The 18,749-nt window shown below is 46.2% G+C and overlaps 1 protein-coding gene across 1 annotated transcript; it reads left to right on the top strand.

Annotated features, from left to right (window-relative positions):
* Positions 1 to 2,463: 2,463 nt before the first annotated feature.
* On the top strand, positions 2,464 to 12,015 carry LOC118926193 (melanoma-associated antigen E1-like). Its single transcript, XM_057496005.1, has 3 exons — positions 2,464 to 2,739; positions 3,719 to 4,570; positions 11,125 to 12,015. Exons 1-3 carry the CDS (start codon positions 2,464 to 2,466, stop codon positions 12,013 to 12,015), a joined length of 2,019 nt encoding a protein of 672 aa, XP_057351988.1.
* The last annotated feature ends 6,734 nt before the right edge of the window (positions 12,016 to 18,749 follow it).

Here is an 18,749-nt window from a genome sequence, read left to right on the forward strand (position 1 = left end):
GGGGTGGGGTTGGGGGGCATGATAATATAGGTGAATGTTGAAACCACAATGTTGTTCATGTGAAACCTTTATAAGATTGTCTATCAATGATATTTTGAATAAATGAATAAATAAATTACTAAATAATAAATTAATAAACAAATAAAAAAGCTAGCAAGAAAGAAAAACATACCAGAATTAAAGATGGGTATTACATAATGACGGAGTGGTCAACTCTCAAAGGAAACATAATTTGCATGGACCACACAACTCGGTGTTCAAACACATGAGTCAAACACTGATGAGACAAGTCTACTTTTAGAGATGGAAACTTCAACACCCCTTTATTAGTAATGGATGCTTCCAGCAGGCAGAAAATCAGGAAGGTTGAACTGAACAACTCCATCAATTAACAAGATGTACATGTTATTGGGAATTACGCACACTTTAGACAACAGCAAGAAACACATTCTGTTCAAGCTCACAGGGAATGTACACCAAGAAAGACCCATTCTGTGCCCTAAAACTTCCCACCAAATGTCAAAGAACACAAGTCACCCAAAGAATGCTTTCAGACTATGATAAAATTAATTATACTAGAAATTCATACCACAAAGACAGCAGGAAAATCAAAAGTATTTGGCGATGAAACAATATACTTCTGAGTAATACATAGGCTGAAAAGGAAATCTGATGAGACATTTAAAAACACTTTGAAATAACACAGGAAAACCAGAGCTAGTACAGAGCCAGAAGCCATGCTAGAAGACCAAAGAAATTAGAGGTATGAAGAGTGAAAAGCAAAAGATAATAACAGGAACAGTTTCATCCTCTAATTTAAAAAATCTATGACAACAGGCACAGAAAATACTGAAATGTGCAAGGGATTCAGAAACCTGGTACCAAAAAGATCATCAGAGCAAAATCTGGACACTGATCTGAAGGAAAATCAACAATTACTTAGGTCATGTAATGACATATATGCCACATACAGCAGCAACGATATAAAAAAACATACGTAGAAAGACACCTCACAAACACATACACACTCTTTAAGGAAGTGAGTCTAAACATTTCCTGACAGACTGAGGAAAAAGAAGCATCAGCAAGAACCACAGGCCATGCGCCCTCACAAGGAACACACGTCCTAAACCTATCAGTCACCCTTAACTCCTTTGTAGACTTAGGGCCTCACGCATAGCAGCTGAGATGACAGCCACACTCAGGCCACTGTTCCCCATGCCCAAAATCAAACCTGGGAAAATTAAAGCAGTGAAAAAAACCAGTATGAACAAAAGCAGAAACTCACAGCAAAGGAAGCCCTGAGGGACACTGAGTCTCCACCCGCCTAGAAGCTCCGTGGGCAGAAGCGATGAGGCCCTGGAGTGGAGACAGGTCTGTAGCTGCATTAAGGGCAGCTGACAGGTTGGGAGGAAGGATGTGGAAGTTCAGCCTGTGTTTCTTCCCGGGGACACTGAGTTTCTACTGCTTCACTGGAGAGATGGGAGGCGGAAACTCAAGAGCACACGCACCAGAAGCATGGGTAACAACCAGACGTTGGAGTTGGTGGTGGCAGTGTGAGTCCACCGGCTGTGCTAAAGCACCTGAAACTTCAGCAGTGAATGAGGACTGGCCTTCGTTAATGGTCATCTTAATGGAATATAAAGCATGAACTAAAATAGAACAGCAAGACCACAGTAATTGAACATGAGGCCAGAAATTCATTCAGAAAAGTTCTGGGCAACGACTCTCATGTCCACAAAGAGAGATCACACACAGTGTGAGCTCACAGGCTAAGGAGCCCCTCACCCTGCCCTTTGGGATGTTGTGCACCAAGGTAGAGGAGAGGGATGGAGTCACATCAGAGAAGGGAGGGACCCCAGGCTCTCTGCCCGCAGTCACTGTGAGGATCTGAGGGAGGACGTGGAGCTACACACCCTAGGGGGTATGGGATCCCACAGGATCCCCTCCGTCCCCTCACCACACGTACCTGCAGCAGCCAGGCTCGGGAGGCGACAGGCAGCTGTGGCCAGGTGAGGTGTACACGCATTTCAAAGCCGGGCTCCGAGAACTGACATCTTTCAGGTAAGGAGTTGGCCTCGTGTCACGAGAGAGGAGGTAGCGCAGCACCTACGAGGAGTCAAGGGAAGGCACAGAAAGGGCTGGGAGAGGCATCCACCAACCCGACTGTCAGACCTGGGGGAGACCCTGTCACGGTACTAGGCGCAGGCCTCCAAATACCCCCTCCTGGGGGTGCTGAGGGGAATGAGAGGCTTAGCGGGAGGCCAGCTGACTCAGCTCAGCAGAGCCTCAAGTCCCAGGCCCAGCCTTGTGGGACTCTGGGCAGAAGCAAGACCATCCCTCCCCCGACTGCCCCCACTCTAGCCACAAACCCTCTTCACACCAACTGTGCTCCTCCCCCACCCCGAGTGGGAGGCCCGGTGCGCAGGACCCAAAGTAGGCCTTCCTAACTTCTGCCTATCCATGCTGTGGGTGGCGGCGGAGGCCTTGTGTGAGAGCTGCTGTCCCGGCCGAGCACACGGACAATCCCCACGTCTCTCGTCAGGTTCTGAGGTGCCAGGCGTCTGGTGTAAGAACTGCGAAGATGCGCCCCTGATACCCCCAAACCCCTTACCCCAGAAAAGAAGCAGCCACACAGGCCCGGCCCCACCTGCCCCAACTCATGGTCCCGGGAGGGCTCGGCAGGGCCGTGAGGTCCCAAGTCCAATTACTTTCTGCATGGGGGCCTCAGGGACCAAGGCTTGTCCCAGTGCTGGTGGCCTTTGGCTCAGCTCAGCAGAGGGAGAAATCCCAGGCCCTGTGGAGGGAAGAGGGCCCCTCTGGGAGGACTCAAGGGACTCCAGACCCTGGAAGAGGGGCCACACAGAGCCCTGTTCTTGACATCAGCCTTGGAGGATTTGGGCATGTCTGAAGATTCAGGTGCTTCCTCCCTTTGCTCTCAGCAGTCATGGAGGAGGGGCCGTGGTGCGTGTGTGTGTGTGTGTGTGTGTGTGTGTGTGCACGTGCATGTTCCTGGCAAGTGGTGGAGGGTGGCTGCAGGTCTGCAGAGGGAGGATTTCCCGATCAGGGCAGGAGTCGGGATGAGTGCGTCATCTGTCCCATCCTGTTCTGTCAACCCTTAAATAGGACAAAGATCCGCCAGGCTGAGACGTCACATAATGTCCCATAGCACACCTCGGGGAGCTCAGAGCTTGGCTCTTAAGGTACAGTGGGGCATCAGTCAACAGGAGCAAGGGTCCCAGGACCACCATTTGACCAATGTGAGGATTCGGTGTCATTCTGAAGAGCCACAAGCCCGTGTTACGGAAATCCTGGCATGCCTACCTCCCGGGTTCTCAGGGTTGAGTACAGGCTGATCGGGAGGTCAGGGTCCCTGGAGGCACCCTGAAGAGGCGGCCTTGACTAGGGCTCAGGCAGCGGTGTTGGGCATCTTGAGGCCGAGAGTGCACACGCCCTCATCTTCTCTCTCCTCTGCTTCTTTCCCTGCCAGGTGTCTGCACGACCTGCCCTCCTACCCACGACCGTGTGTGCTGTCGAAGCTGGGTATCAGAATGTCTCTAGAGCCCAAGAGTAAGCACCACATCCAGGAGAATAGCCTCCAGGCCAAGGGGGACACCCAGGGTCCAGAAGGTGTCTGGCCAGCTGTGGCAGCAGATGATGCAGCAGAGACGCCCTCCTCACCCTCCATTTCTGTGTCCGCTTTTGCGTCTGGCTCCAGTGGCTCTGTCCCGTGCTCCCCTGTGGGTGTCTCTTCTCAGTAGCCCAGGAAGGTTCCACCAGCCAAGACAAGCAGGGCACAGGCCACTCCCAGGCTGCAGTGCCTGCTTGCAGAGCTTGCAAGCATGTGATCACCAGGAAGGTCAACAAACTGGGGCAGTTGCTGCTGGAGAAGTGTAAGACCAAGGGGCAGGTCACACAGGCAGTGCTGCTCAAGATCGTCAGGCGGAAGTATAGGCACCTCTTCTCCAAGATCTTCAGGAGAACCTCTGAGCTCATGGAGCTGCTCTTTGGCCTGGAATTGAAGGAAGCCAATGGCAGATGTCATGCCTACACCCTGGTCAGCAAGCTGGGCCTCCCTGATGATGCAATTCTGAGCAGCGATAGTGTGTTGCCCACCACCGGCCTCATTATGTTGTTGCTCCATGTGATCTTCATGAAGGGCAACCGTGCCACCGAGGAAGAGGTCTGGGAGTTCCTCAACATCATGGGAGTCTATGCCGGCAGGAGGCACCTCATCTTCAGGGAGCCCCCGAGGCTCATCACCAAAGAGCTGGTGCAGCAGAAGTACCTGGAGTACTGCCAGGTGCCCGACCGTGACCCTCCCCGCTATGAGTTCCTGTGGGGCGGCAGGGCCCACACCGAAACCAGCAAGATGAGGGTGCTCAAGGTCCTGGCCAAGATCAACAACAGGGTTCTGAGTTCCTTCTCCAACCTGTACAAGGAGGCTTTGAGGGATGCGAAGGAGTTTTTGGAAGCCAGAGCTGCAGCCAGGGTCACTGCCAGGGCCGTGGCCAAGAAAACCACCAAGGCTGCTGCTAAAGACTCTGCCAGGGTCGCCTCTGCTGCCAAGGTCTTTGAGTCTTTCGGACCCTAGTTCCGCAGGTCCTTCCAGGTATAGTTAGTGCTGGGGCAGCTCTGTCATTTTGTAGGAGGAAGAGAGTGGCCAGCCTCTTAGTCATTTTAAAGTAGTAGGTCTGTAGGGAAGCAAAACATTTGTTCTGTTTGTTTTCCTGTTGGTTAGAAGTTACTTGTAGCTCTTTCTTTTTTTTTAAAGTTTTCAAATATTGCACCTTTAAATTGAAGTTTCATTTTATAGTCTAAGGCTCTTAATGCCATGGATGTCACATATATTACTATTTAGGTTGAAGATTAGGAGTTTTGTTATTTGTAGAGAAATTGAACAGGCTCCAATATTTCCTTTATACTACAGAACAAAGTAACATGGCATTGGAATAGGATTTTTCATGGAAATGTGAAAGAAACCTGTAGGAAAACATTTGGATCACAAAATGGTGAAAAAAAAATAAAAGCTGGTTAATTCTGTTTGCCTTATATTCTTTGTGCTCTTTGCTTATAAAATTAAATATTGTATATCTAGGCTACATCAGCTTATTCTATGAGAAATTAAATGGTAACAAATTAGACATTGTGCCCATTCCATTTTTTTTTCCAACTCTAGCATTCACTGAACATCTACACTTTGGAAGCCTCCCTAATAGTAGTACAGATGGTAACATAAAGAATATCAAGCCATGGCCCATAGATTTGTAGTCTAACAGCAGCTATCATGTAAGGCTAACTCTGCAAGAAAGGTGTTAGAGATGTGAGGGCTTTGGCCTGAGGAGAGCAGCCTCTAGTCAGCAAAGGAGGGAGTCCTTGGCCCTGCTAGCAGTGAACTTGAGCCCCGGAGTGAAGACTCAGGGAACTCAGCGAAGAACTAAGAGAACCAGACACCCCCACAGCCTTGCTGGCAGCGCTGGCATACCTGGGCATTGTTGACCCAAGGTGACATACTTCCTCATAGGGTGTCACAAGGGCGTGAGGGATGTAGGGTCTAAGGCCAACGATGGCAGGATTCCCAGCTTTTTCCAGAGGCTAAGGTGAATACCCTGAGGATAAAGAGAACCAAATACCCCATCACAGTGGGAACACCATACAATTCATTCCTTATTCAGCCTCAGGAGACCAAGGACAGGTATATGGTCAGATGAGGAGACCCTCACTTCCTCCTTCCTCCTAGGGGTCCTTGGTGGCACTGGCCCTAGTATTCAGGCCTAAGGGCAAGTAAGGGAGAAATTCCAGGCCATGACAGGGGTCAGAGCCAGGCCCATGGGACTACCAAACACTATCCCCAGCAGAAGGGACAAGGAAAAGTCCCCTTCCTCTTCTGTTTCAGAGGGGAGCCCCAGCTCTCATCATCTCCTGTCTCAGGCGGTGCTTCCCAGGGGGCTTAGAGAGTCCCGTGCACACCATTACTTCTTGGGGCATTTTTGGGATAAGATCTAAGTAAGGTGATTGCATCCAGGGTGAGGACCAGGGAGAGGAAGAGTCATGTTCCGCTGAGGTCTCCCTTTCTACTGAGTGATCACAGGGCGGTGCTCTAAATATGAAAGTGTGCTTGTTGGAGCAGCTCCTTCCACAGAAGCATAAAATGAAGCAGCCCGTTATGGAGGAGGACATGCTGAAGATGGTCGACGAATAGCACCCAGGCCGATTTGCTGAAATCCTCAAGACAGCCTCTGAGCACACTGAGATCTTTCCAGTTGACTTTAAGGAAATCAACTCAACCAGCCACTCACAGGACCTCGTCAGCAAACTGAAGGTCCCCAACAACGGGAGGGGGTGTGCTGGCAGGGGCTTGCTGATGCCCAGCCAGTCTCCTGATGACCGTCCTGGGTGTGATCTTCATGAAGGACAACCGTGCCTCTGAGGAAGGCATCTGGAAATTCCCGAACATGGTGCAAGGATATGCTGGGAGGAAGCACTTCATCTAGAGGCAACCCAGGAAGTTCCTCACCCAAGCTCTGGAGTCCCTGGAGTACTGCCAGGTGCCTGCCACTGATCCTCCATGTGGTGAGTTCCTGTGGGGCCCAAGGGCCCATGAGGAAAACAGCAAGACGAAACTGCTAGAATTTTTGATGAAGGTCAACAAAGGGGTCCCCAGTGTCTTTTCATCACCAAATGAGGAAGATCTGCACGAGGAGGAAGAGAGGGCCGGAGCCAGAGCTGCAGCCAGGGCTGGCACTCTGCCGCAGCCGCTATGAATTCCAGGGCCCTACCCGGCAGCTTCCGCAGCCCCTACTGAAGTTTGAGACAGTTTCGGTCATCCTGTAGGGAAATGTGACACCACAGTAGGGATTTTCAGAGAAGGAATCTCACACTAAAATAGCTGGGATAACGGAATAGAGAAATAAAAGAGATCAACTTTGGGTTTCCTTACTCCTTTCAGTCTTTTGCTTTATAGAAGTAAATGACTTACACCTTGGTATGCTTAGCATGTTAAAGAATGTAGGAGATATTAAATCTTAACAAGTTAGACTTTCTCTTTATTCCCCAAACATCAGTTGAGTATCTGCTCTTTGGAAGCCTTTGTATTAGTGCTTGGATGATAAGATAAAGACCGAGCCTCTGCCTATAGAACTTCAGAAACTAGGAGCTGCCATCATAGAAGGAAGATGTTGAGATATCCTCTATGACTTACGGGAAAGGGTGGGAATGAAGGTGTCACAGGTGAGAGTAGTAAAGTGTAAATTCCTTAGGCAGGGTACTTTTAGTTTTAGGAAGCTGCAAGTCAATACATGCAATGTAATTATAATTAAACTGCTTTATGGATTAGATGTGACTGTGGGAGTGCCGAGTAGAGGCCACACACTCAGATGATGTCTCAGAGCTGCGAGAAAAAAACTTTGAATGGAAAACTTCACTGTGGTGTAAGATCTGAAATTAAGGTCCAATGTCAGGTGCTCCTTGATATTTGAAGAACCCAGCAGGGCTTTGAATTGCCTAACTGCAAGTTCTCCTCCACACTGTGCACATGCAGGAAAGGTCCTGTAACAACCAACCATCTTTATCAAGGGAACAAGGCACAAACACGCCTTGCTTCTTCTTAAATTGCAAGTTTCTATTGCCTACCAGTCGGTGAAATTTTTCAAACAAACTGATTACTTGCTCCCATGGGGACAAGAGATCGCCTCATCCTCTGATACTGCAAACCCAGCCTCCCACAGTCCCTGCTTATTTCCTTTGTTCCTGAGTGCAACCCCATGTCGTGCTAGGTGGCACATGGTGTTCCCCCTGAATCTGTGCATACACTTGATTCATAAACAGCTGTTTGTCTCATCTCTCCAGTGTCCAGTGTGTTTGGACACCACGCAACCATACTGGGGAAAATCCTTCCTCACCTCATGGGGTGTCTAGGAGGCTGTGAAAATATGCTACTGTGAATTACTTTGGCATCATACATAAGCCAGTAAGAAATCTTCATCTAGGGCAGTGTACTCACTTGCTTTGGTAGGGCTGCCATAATAAAATGCCACAGACTAGGAGGCTTAAACAACAGAAAGTAATTTTTTCCTAGTTCTGGAGGCTGGAAGCCCAAGATCAAGGAGCTGGCATTGTTGGTTTTTCCTGAGGCTGCTCTCCTTGGCTTGTAGCCCACCTCCCATCCCTAGTCCTCTGCCTTCTTCCTCAGCTTCCCCATCTCATATCACTCCTGGGGGACACAGACCCATTTTCTGTAAAATTTGCAAGGACAAAAATTACTCAAGGGTTTGCAGGGATGTGGCATTCCCCTGAGAAGCCTTTCATGAAAGAGACAGGCACCAAGATGAAGACCTAGAAGAATGTTGACTGAGTACCACGCCCAAACAGCGCATCACGTAGAGTTCCCTCACCTCCACTGTCAGGCTGATTTCTGCAAGGAAGGTCTCAAGGAGGTGAGGGCCTTGTAAGGGCAGTGGCAGAGGGAAGTGCCTACAGTATTAAGGAATATAATTGACAGTCCTGTGTGAACCTGACGGTGTTCCACCCCAGAACATCCGGGGCAGTAGAGCTCCCGCCCCTGCTGTCACCCTACAGCGACTCCATTATAACTGACGGGGAGAGTAGAGCTCCCTAGAATATCTGGGGCAGCAGAGATCCCAACCCTGCTATCAGTCTAGAAAGACTCGTTTATGACTGAAGGGGAGAGTAGTGCTCCCCACAACATCCGGGACAGCAGAGATCCCGCTCCTGCTGTAAGCCTAGATAGACTCTGTTATGACTGACGGCGCTCCCCACAACATCCGGGGCAGCAGAGATCCCGCCCCTGCTGTCAGTCTTGAGAGACGTCATTATGACTGATGGGGAGAGTAGCTCCCCAGAACATCCGGGGCAGCAGAGATCCCGCCCCTGCTGTCAGTCTAGGGAGACTCCGTTATAACTGACGAGGGGAGTACTGCTCCCCAGAACACCAAGGGCAGCAGAGATCCCACCCCTGCTGTCAGTCTAGAGAGACTCCGTTATAACTGAGGGGGAGAGTAGCTCCCAAGAACATCCGGGGCACCAGAGATCCCGCCCCTGCTGTCAACCTTGAGAGAGAGACCCCGTTGTTGCTGACCGGGAGAGTAACGGTCGCTTCATTCTCAGGCGCCTGAGGAACACGACTTTGCCTGAAGCGGGAAACCACACAACAGGCAAGTGAAGTCCCAAACCCTATGAGGAGTTAAGGGGAAGGGCCTGAGCGAAGGATGAGAGAACCCCTCACTCCACAAGAGTGGTGGAGGCGGCTCCTTGTCCCAGTCGTAGTGGTGTCCTGGGCAGCTCATCAGGCTGAGGGAGAGTTCTGCCTAGAGGGTCTCGGGAAGGTGAGGAAGGACCGTAGTTTAAGGGGGCCGCCCCAGGGCAGCAGAGGGAGAGAAGACGCCAACAAGGGTGTAGGTGAGGAAACATAGGCTCAAAGTTTCACCAAAGCCTGCCGGCCTTCCTCCCGGACCCAGCCCAGCCACCCCCCAACCCGGTGGGCCGTGTAGAGGCCGTGTGGAGTGGCGGCAGCAGGCCAGGGGGTGGTGGCAGTGCCGGTGGGGTCGTGTGTGACGGCGTGGGCCGGGGTGGAGGTGTTGTGGGGGGCACAGCAGCGGGCCGGGGGATGGAGGAGAGGGGCATGGTGGGGAGTGGGGTGGGTCACAGCAGTAGTTGGGTGGGTGGGGGTGTGCGCCGGCAGGCATGGTGCTGTGGCAGGCTGGGGCGTGGTGGGTGGTTGGCATGGTGCTGCAGCGGGCACAGGGATAGGGGGGAACGGTAGTGGTGTGGGTCACCGCAGGGGGCTGGGGACGGTGGGGTGGGGGTCTGAGGGACACGGCAGGGGCTGGGAGGAGGGGAGCTTCGTGGTGGCCAGCAGGGTGGGGGTGTGGGGGGGGCCTGTAGCAGTGGGCTGGGTGGTGTGGTGGCCAGCCAGGGGTTGGGGAATGGTGGTGGGCCGGGTGGTGGGGGGACTGTGTTTAAAGCGGAAGGTTTGTCCTCTGAAACTGGAGGATTTCAGGCCTTTCTAGGAGTTTAGGTGAGGACCATGATGTCTGAGGAGAACACACAAAATGAGGGTACACGGAATCCATCCCCTGTTCTCAGCCCTAGAGACCATGGGCGGGAGGGTCTAGGGGCAGGCCATGACACACATATCCTCCTGGTGGTTCTCAGGAGATGACAAGTCCCAGGCTATGCCTCGGGGAAAGATTGAGGGACAGTCCACCATTGAACAGATCACAAAACATTCTGAGCCCCACCTCTGCACTCAGAACGTGAAGGCTTAGGCCAGGGCTGTCAGGCTGAGGCTCAACTTCTCTTATTTACATTAAATGCAAGGGAGAAAAGATATTTTGTGTGAGGGTGCTGCCAGCAGGCAGCCAACGGGAGGTGTACCAGGAAGTACCGCCTGACCAAGCACCCTACACGAGAACTGCGGACCCGAGCAGCTCTTGAAGGAGAGTGCTCCACCTAACTCTCAGGTGGGTGTCCCCCGACTGGGATAGGGGCTAAGGGACTCCTTCTTTTGCTCCTCCTGGTTCTCAGGGAGGTGTTGGCATTGGTGCACCTTTACAATAGCAGAATAGAGGGGGCCTAGGACTTGCCAATAGCTGACATTACAATCTTATTGTGAACTGAAAACACCCCCACACCCAAGAACAGAGGCTCCCCACTGGCAGCCTCTGCTGTCACCCCAGTGTACCCCAGATGGAGCTAGCAAGCTCTCATCTCAGGTTTCCTCCGATTTCCTCTGGGAGGTTCTCAGGGAACAGGATGCCCAGAACAGGAGCCCTGTGGGGACCTAGAGTAGAGCCCCACGGAAACTTGCAGAGGTGGCCTTGGTTAGAGCCAAGGTGATCTCCCAGCTGAAGGTGCTCACATCCTCGCATCTGCCCTCCCCCAGGTATCCTTACCTGCTCACAGCCTGCCAGACTCCTGCCTGCTGTCCTTGACCAGAGAGTCATCATGCCTCGGCGTCGGAAGAGTAAGCGCCAGGGCCGCCAGACACAGCACCAGGCCCAGGGTGAGACCCAGAGTCGTGGGCAAGCTCAGGCCACAGCAGCAGCAGCAGCAGCAGCAGCATCAGCAGCAGCAGCAGAGCCCACTCCCTCCTCGTTTCCTCAGTGTGAAGATCTTATCCAGAGTCTGCCTGATGTTGAGCCACGTAGCACTGGCCAGCAGCCTCAGGAAGCACCACCTGTCACCACTGCATCTACTCACACTACATCTGATGAAGCTTCCGACGATGAAGATCAGGATAGGCCAAGGATTCCTGAGGTTCCACTCGACACTCAAGGCTCACGCAAATTTTATTACGTCAGTACCATTATTGACGTGTTGGAGCACTTCCTTGTGAAGAAGTATAAACTGAAGCAGCCCATCCTGAAGGAAGACATGCTGAAGATTATTGGTGAAGAGAATGAATCCCAACTTCCTGAGTTCCTCAAGAAAACCGCTAAGCGCATTGAGATCCTCTTTGCCCTTGACTTGAAGGAAGGTGACTCACCTAGACCATCATATGACTTGGTCAGCAAATTGAAGCTCCCCAACAATGGGAGGGTGCGTCCTGGCAGGGGCTATCCAAAGACGGGTCTCCTGATGCGTGTTCTGGGTATCATCCTCTTGCACAACGACTGTGTTCCTGAGGAAAACATGTGGAAACACCTGAGGAACATGAGACTATACCCTGGAAAGAGGCACTTCTTCTACGGGGAACCCAAGAAGCTCATCACCCAAACTTTGGTGAGACTCAAGTACCTGGAGTACCGCCAGGTGGCTGGCAGTGATCCCCCTCGCTATGAGATCCTGTGGGGCCCCAAAGCCCATGCTGAAACCAGCAGGAAGAAAATCCTGGACTTTATAGTGAACAGCAGGAAAGAAATTCCCAGTGTCTTCCCAATGTTTGTTGAAAAAGCCGTGCAAGATGAGGAAGAAAAAGCCCAAGTCAGAGCTGCAGCCAACCTTGGCACCACTGGCCATGCCCAGAAGGGACTCCCAAGCTCTACTGAAGTCTGACAATTTGGTCCTCCAGACCAAATACAATGTCACATCACGATAAGGATTATATTCTTAGAAATGCAAAAGAATCCCATAGTAAAATAGTTGGGTAATGGAATAGAAAAAAAAGTAAACATGAGCAATGTTAGCTTACCTGTTCATTTTAGTCTTCAGTTTCATAAAATAAAGTGATCTATACTTTGCTTTTCATAGCTTATTCAGTAAAGAAGAAAATAAATCTTAATTAATTAGATGTCATGTTGACTGGTTCATTTATTCACCATACATTGAGAATCTGCTCTTTAGAAGACTCTCTTACTATTGGGCATGCTAAGATAAAGAAAATCCAGCCTCTACTCAAAGAATTTTAGAGCTTTTGAGCTGCATGCATCCAAGTTAAGATGTTGAAATACCCTCAATGAACTACAGGTAAAGTAAAAAGAAGAGGGAATTTCTTATAAGAGCAGTTAAGTGGGAATTTCTGGAGCAGGGCAGTTCGGGACTGTTGGAAACTGCAAGTCCTCAGTAGGAAGTAATTTTACTTTACACTGTGTGGTGGGCTAGTTCAAGTTGAGGAACTGGTGAGTAGATGCCCAACCTCTGGCTATATGCTTTGGAGTTAAACAGAATCCCATTTGTCTGCTTGGGTTACTATTACAAAATACAAAGGATTGGGTGACTTATACAACTGACATTTATGCTTTAAAAGCGACAGACATTGGGAAGTCCACACTGAAATGTGACATTGGACTCAGTTTCTGGTGAGACTTTTCTTCCTGGCTTGCAGTGTCCATCTTCTCCCTGTGTCCACACACAGCACAGAGAGAGGGACTTCTGGCCTCTCTTGCTACTCTTACAAGAGCACTAACTCTATCATGGGCACCCCATTTTCATTAACTCACCTAAACCTATTTACCTCCCAAATACCATCACACTGGGGGTTAGGGCACCAAAATACCAATTTTGGTGAGGGACACAAACATCCAGTCTACAGTGGAAAACTGCAGCTTTGATTACTTTGGGATTGTGGGTAAACCACAAAGAAATCGCCACCTAGGGCAAGAAAGGAGGGTGTCCGTTGCCCTTGTTCCAGTGCGGAGGAACACGGTGTTCACGGGCAAACCAGGTGTTTGTGCACATTATCTACAGGGAGTTTCTGAGAAATAAGGGTGATACTCCCGTGAGGCGAGATGCCAGGAAGCCTCTGTGCCGGCACTATTTGCCCAGAGCTAGGAGAGCCAGAGCCTGCTGCATTAAAAGGGCATTTTAATTAGAATATCTCCATTGTAATTTGGCGAGCTCCAAGGGAGTGCTACCTTCATGGAACGGGGAGCAAATATAAACAGAGGTCATTGGGAAGGAAGGGTGCCTGGGGGAATGGGAGGACTTGTATCTTGACACAAATTCTAGGAGTCTGATTTGTATCCAGCTGGGGAAAAAATTCCACACCTGAATTAAATGACAGATGCTCTAAAGGGAAAAATTACTTCGTTTTACTAGTTAGGGAGAGTTTTTGGTTGATTCAGTATTCTTTGTGCAAGAATATTGCACGTTCACTGAAAATTCCTGGATTAAAAAAACATTCCAAGGGAGGTGGGTGGTAAGATCTAAGATCAAAATAATAATATGAAGTGCCATTCTTTAAATGTTAGGGAGTATTCGCTGGTCATCTCCCATGTGGTTCATATATACTGTACACATTGCAACAGTACTATAAAACAGGGCTTACCACACCCACCTGGAAGATGAGGAACTTGCAGTTTTCTCAACTTTACAAGACTGGTTGGTAGCAGAGCTGGGATTAGACCCCTGGCCTGAGTTTGTCTAGCGGCCACACTGTTCCATGCCTCTGACCCCGAGGCAGACCTTGGGTCTCTAAAATCACTTCTGTGTTCACTATTCTACAACGTATCTCAGGCAATAAGAAGGCACTTTAGCCGAAGTACTGAAAGGAGGCCTATTGAAGGGGATGGCAAATCTGAGAATAAATCAAAATGTGGAGATTGTCCTTGGGTTCTATTTTCCTGGGATCTTCTTGAGAGTGAATTCTGCCCAGGAGCTGGTACATTGCCGAGCTTCAGCTCTTCCCATCATTACAGCGCCTTTTCCTTAGGATTTCCCCAGTGTGCCTACCTTCGAACCCCAGAACCTGACTGGCCGGCCAGCTCTTCCCTTTGGCTGCCTCTGAAGGCTGCACTCTGGTCTCAGTGCAGCAGACAGCCCATGTCACCTGCTCGTCCCGACTTAGAGCATCTCGGCCCCCTAGTGGTCCCTTCCTCCACCGCGGATATATAGCATCTTTATGTCTGTCTATGTGGTAATTTGGAGATCTTCCTTTCTCTCTCTTATTTTTAAAACGTTGTTCCTTCTAATAGGTGGTTTAAATAGCTTCTCATTATAAGTTTATGAATCACCTTTACACATTTATTAATGGGCGTCGAGTTTACAAGTAAGCATTTTTAAACATTGTGAATTAAATTGGGAAACCTTCCCACTTATTTTTGGTCCAGAACAGGATGACATGACACTGTCACAGGTGTTAACTTTGGAAAGGTGCAATAACTCACTAGCAAAATTGTTGTGGTCAAAAAACAGAGCAGAACAAAATGAAAAGATTGTTGATTCCTGTTTTCCTTATCTTTTTTCAGTCTGTCGTTCAGTAAAATTAAATGGCATACCTGGATTTGCTTAGCTTACTTAAGAATTATGGAGAAATTCAATCTTAATAATTAGATAATATGCTCATTCGCTCATTTATTCCCTTTAAATTAATTGGACATCTGCTTTTTCCAATAGTCTGTGCTATTGCTGGAGACATTAGGATTTCTGTATGTAGGAGCAATAATCTTATAAGGAAGATGTTAAGATACTATGGTAACCCAGAGGGACAATTAAAAGGAAAGAGGGAGCGTGTTGGGGTCCAGATGACTACAGTGAAGTGACAGTACAGCATACATGCTCCAGGTCGGCTTGAGGAACTGCAAGTTCTTAGGTGAAACTGCAGTTAAGTTTAGCTATGTAAGGTAAGGCTGAGCGAGTGAGGATCTTCATAGAGCGTGTCTCAGAGGTGAGAGACTTAAGCTTGTCGTGCCAAATGGCTTTTGAATCCTGGATAAACTAGAAAACTTCCACTGGTAGAGCTAAGGCAGCTTTCTGTGCCCTTTTCTATTGCATTTGAGCACTGTTTACCAAGTAATTGTGCTACCTATGTCACCCAAAAACTTACACAATTTTTATTTTGCAATAAAAAAGTTGTATTTTTGTTTCATTTAGTTCCAAATATTTTTTTAAATTTCTCTTGAGATTTCTTCTTCTATTCATGTTTTTGGAGTGTTTTATATAATCTCCAAGTTTTAGGGATTTTCCAGTTATCTTTCTTTTGCTGATTTCTAGTTTAATTCCATTATTGTCTGAGACAGATATTCTATGATTTTTATTTTATATTTAAGATGTGTTTTATGGCCCAGAATGTAGTGGATCTTGGTGAATGCTACAAGTGAGCTTGAAGCAAAGTATATTCTGCAGTTGTAAGAAGTAGTCTATAGATGTCAATCAGATTCAGTTGATTGATGATGTTGATGAGTTCGACTATGTTCTTACTGATTTTCTGCCTGCTGTATCTGTCCATTTCTGATTGAGGGGTATGCAAGTCTCCAACTCTAATGGTGGCTTCATCTGTTTCCTCTTACGGGTCTATCAATTTTTGCCTCACATATTCTGATGCTCTTGTTAGGTGCATTGCTATGTCTTCTCAGAGATTTGACCCCTTTTCATTATATACTGCCCTTCTTTATTGCTTATTACTTTCTTTGCTCTGAACTCTGATGTGAATACAGTTACTTTTGTTTTCTTTTGGTTAATGTTAGCCTGGTATATATTTTTCCATCCTTTTACTTTTAACCTATAGGTGTCTTTATATTTAGAGTGGGTTTCTTATAAATAACATGTAGATGAGATTTATTTTTTGATCCAAGCTAATAATCTTTTGTTTTCATACTATTGATATCCAAAGTAATTTTTGATAGCCTTGGATTAATATCTATCATATTTGTTACTGTTTTCTATTTTTTAATCTTTTAAAAATTTCTTACATACTTTTTCTGTCTTTTGTGGTTTTTAGGTTAAGTAGCTCGACTGGAGGAATCATTTCACAACATATATGTATGAAAAACTTTTCATTGCACACCTTAAGTATATACAATGTTTATTTGTCATTCATATTTTAATAAAACTAGGAAAAAAAGTTGAGCATTTTATGTGATTCCATTTTCTGTCCTTATATCAATTATTCATTTTTCCCCCTTTATCAGTGGTTGCACTAGTGTTTGCAATATACATTTACAACTAATGCAAGTTCACCTGACCACTTTACTGATAGTACAAATAGCTTATAATTACAATGTATTCCTAATTCCTCCCTCCTGTTCCTTCTATCATTTCTGTCTTTTGTTTCAGTTATGCATAAGCCATAATCATCTATTACATTTTTATTATTTTGAATAAATTGATATCTTATAGATCAAGGAAGAATAAGTAAAATAAGTATTTTGCCTTCACTTATCTCTTCTCTGAATGTTCTTCTTTTCTTATATGGATTCTATATCATTTCCCTTCTTTTTGAAGGACTTCTTTTAACACTTCTTGCAAGGTTAATTCTAGTGACAACAACCTAAGTGTCCATCGATAGATGAATGGATAAAGAATATGTGATACATATACAGAATGGACTATTATTCAACCATAAAAAGAAAACAAATGCTACAATTTACAACAACATGGATGGAGCTAGAGGGTATTATGCTCAGTGAAATAAGCCAGGCAGAGAAAGACAAGTAATAAAGATTTCACTTCTTTGTCGAGTATAAAAGCAAAACAATACTGAAGAAACAAGATAGCAGCAGACTCATAGATTCCAAGAAGGGACTAGTGGTTACCAAAGCGGAACAAGGGGTTAGGGAGGGTGAATGGGGAGGAGAAGGGGATTAAGAAGTACTATAATTCTCAATTACAATATAGATAGGTCTGCAGGAAGGCAGTACAGCATGGAGAGGGCAAGTAATGACTCTTTGGCATCTTATTACGCTGATAGACAGTGAGTGCAGTGGGGTCATGGTGAGGACTTGATCATATGGGTGAATGTTGAAACCACAATGTTGTTCATGTGAAACCTTCATAAGATTGTGTGTCAATGATACTTTAATAACAAAAAAGAATTTTCAGTAAAACAACTCTGTCATCAAAGGAAAAAGCAGAACTCTGTTATACTTGCTTACACTTGTTTTATGGCTTACTGTGCTTTTAAAAAAATATTACATATTAAGGGTTTACCATAAGCTTTGTAGTACATGGGCCTTATTATTTTAATCTGATCAAGATGGAGCTTTAAGAATATCAGAATCTCATTACATTGTGATATTTTTGGATTCATTTAAAAATATATTGGGAAAAGAAAAGTGTTGAAAAATGGTAATATTTTATCATCTAATTCTGAAAATAAGAAAGAAATTCTCAGCACTGTATTTGTTCCCAATCACATGGTTTCTACTCAATCATTTCTTCAGGTTTTATTTTGAGTTAAATAGATGGCAAATTGGAAGAGATTTATTTCAATCTTTCTATTATCCTGTTTGTGGCAATTAATACATTCTAAGATACTTGATCTTTTTAAAATAGTCCTTTAAATTTTATTATTTGTATCCCATTTAATTGTTTGTCAGTCCCTAAACATTGACCACTAAGCCCAGGAATGAGATGTTTGGGGTCTAGTTATCAGTCATGTGACTCTGGTGAATGAGGCCACTTAGGATCCCAGATATAACTGCCAACTTCTCATATATTGGCAAAATAAATTTAGTAAATGAAAACTGATACTTTGAAATTTATATACCAAAGGCTTCTTCTGCCTGGGTCTATGAAATGTTCTTTTGTGTAACATACCTGATGTAAAAGCTCAAACTTATAAAGTATTCAGGCTGGAATTTTTATCCCTCAAATTCTGAGGGTGCTTATTGACTCTATGTATGGATAATTTCCTGGTTGTTTTGGCCAAAAGGGTAATTTGTCTTATTTTCTAAAAATCTTTTAGTTTATTCATCACAAAGCATAGGCCTATTGCCTTAAAAGGTAATCATACCACTTAAATACATATTCAAAATTTATTCCTGAAATGCAATGTTGGTTGTCTCTGGTGAATATTTCTTTACTTCACCACACTGTGAAAACAACTTATGCAATTTGTGCTATTACTCATTTTTAAAAATTAAATGAGTGACATGCGTGCATCTCATAAAAATTAAAACTTCACATACAAAAGAAAAAACCCTCCTAGTCTTACCAAAATTCTTGTCCTGTCCCCAAAGTAACTACTACTATCAATTTGGTATTTACACCTTGAGATTCCTTTCTAGTGATTTATATACAGTTATTAAAATTGGGGTAAGAAAAATTTTTAAAGTTTATAGGCAAATTAATTAGGTATATATCAATCTGCAATTTTTCTCACTTAATAATTTTTATTGAAGTTGTCGTCATTCTGTAGTGTGAAATATATCTCATTTACACAGAGGGATACAGTGACCGAAAATCTATAAATGCAAGTGTTCAGCAACTTCTATGCTTGTCATTCAAGTAGTTTGTTTTAAGATTTTAGAAAAAAAATGCCGTTAGGAAGACTCGATGCACTTGTACAATGATTTCCTTAAGACAGTATAATGTGCCAAATACTGCGTTATGTGAGAGAGGCATTATTTCCT

This window comes from Manis pentadactyla, chromosome X, assembly GCF_030020395.1.
Source record: "Manis pentadactyla isolate mManPen7 chromosome X, mManPen7.hap1, whole genome shotgun sequence".
In the NCBI taxonomy this organism is placed as follows: Eukaryota; Metazoa; Chordata; class Mammalia; order Pholidota; family Manidae; genus Manis; species Manis pentadactyla.

Bases quoted from the DNA above. Each gene is read 5' to 3' on its own strand.
- LOC118926193 (XM_057496005.1), top strand. From the start codon at position 2,464: ATGCTGTGGGTGGCGGCGGAGGCCTTGTGTGAGAGCTGCTGTCCCGGC. The intron at 2,740-3,718 runs GCTTGTCCCAGT...GTCTGGCTCCAG, and splicing joins TGGGGGCCTCAGGGACCAAG to TGGCTCTGTCCCGTGCTCCC. The intron at 4,571-11,124 runs GTCTTTGAGTCT...TCGTTTCCTCAG, and splicing joins GGGTCGCCTCTGCTGCCAAG to TGTGAAGATCTTATCCAGAG.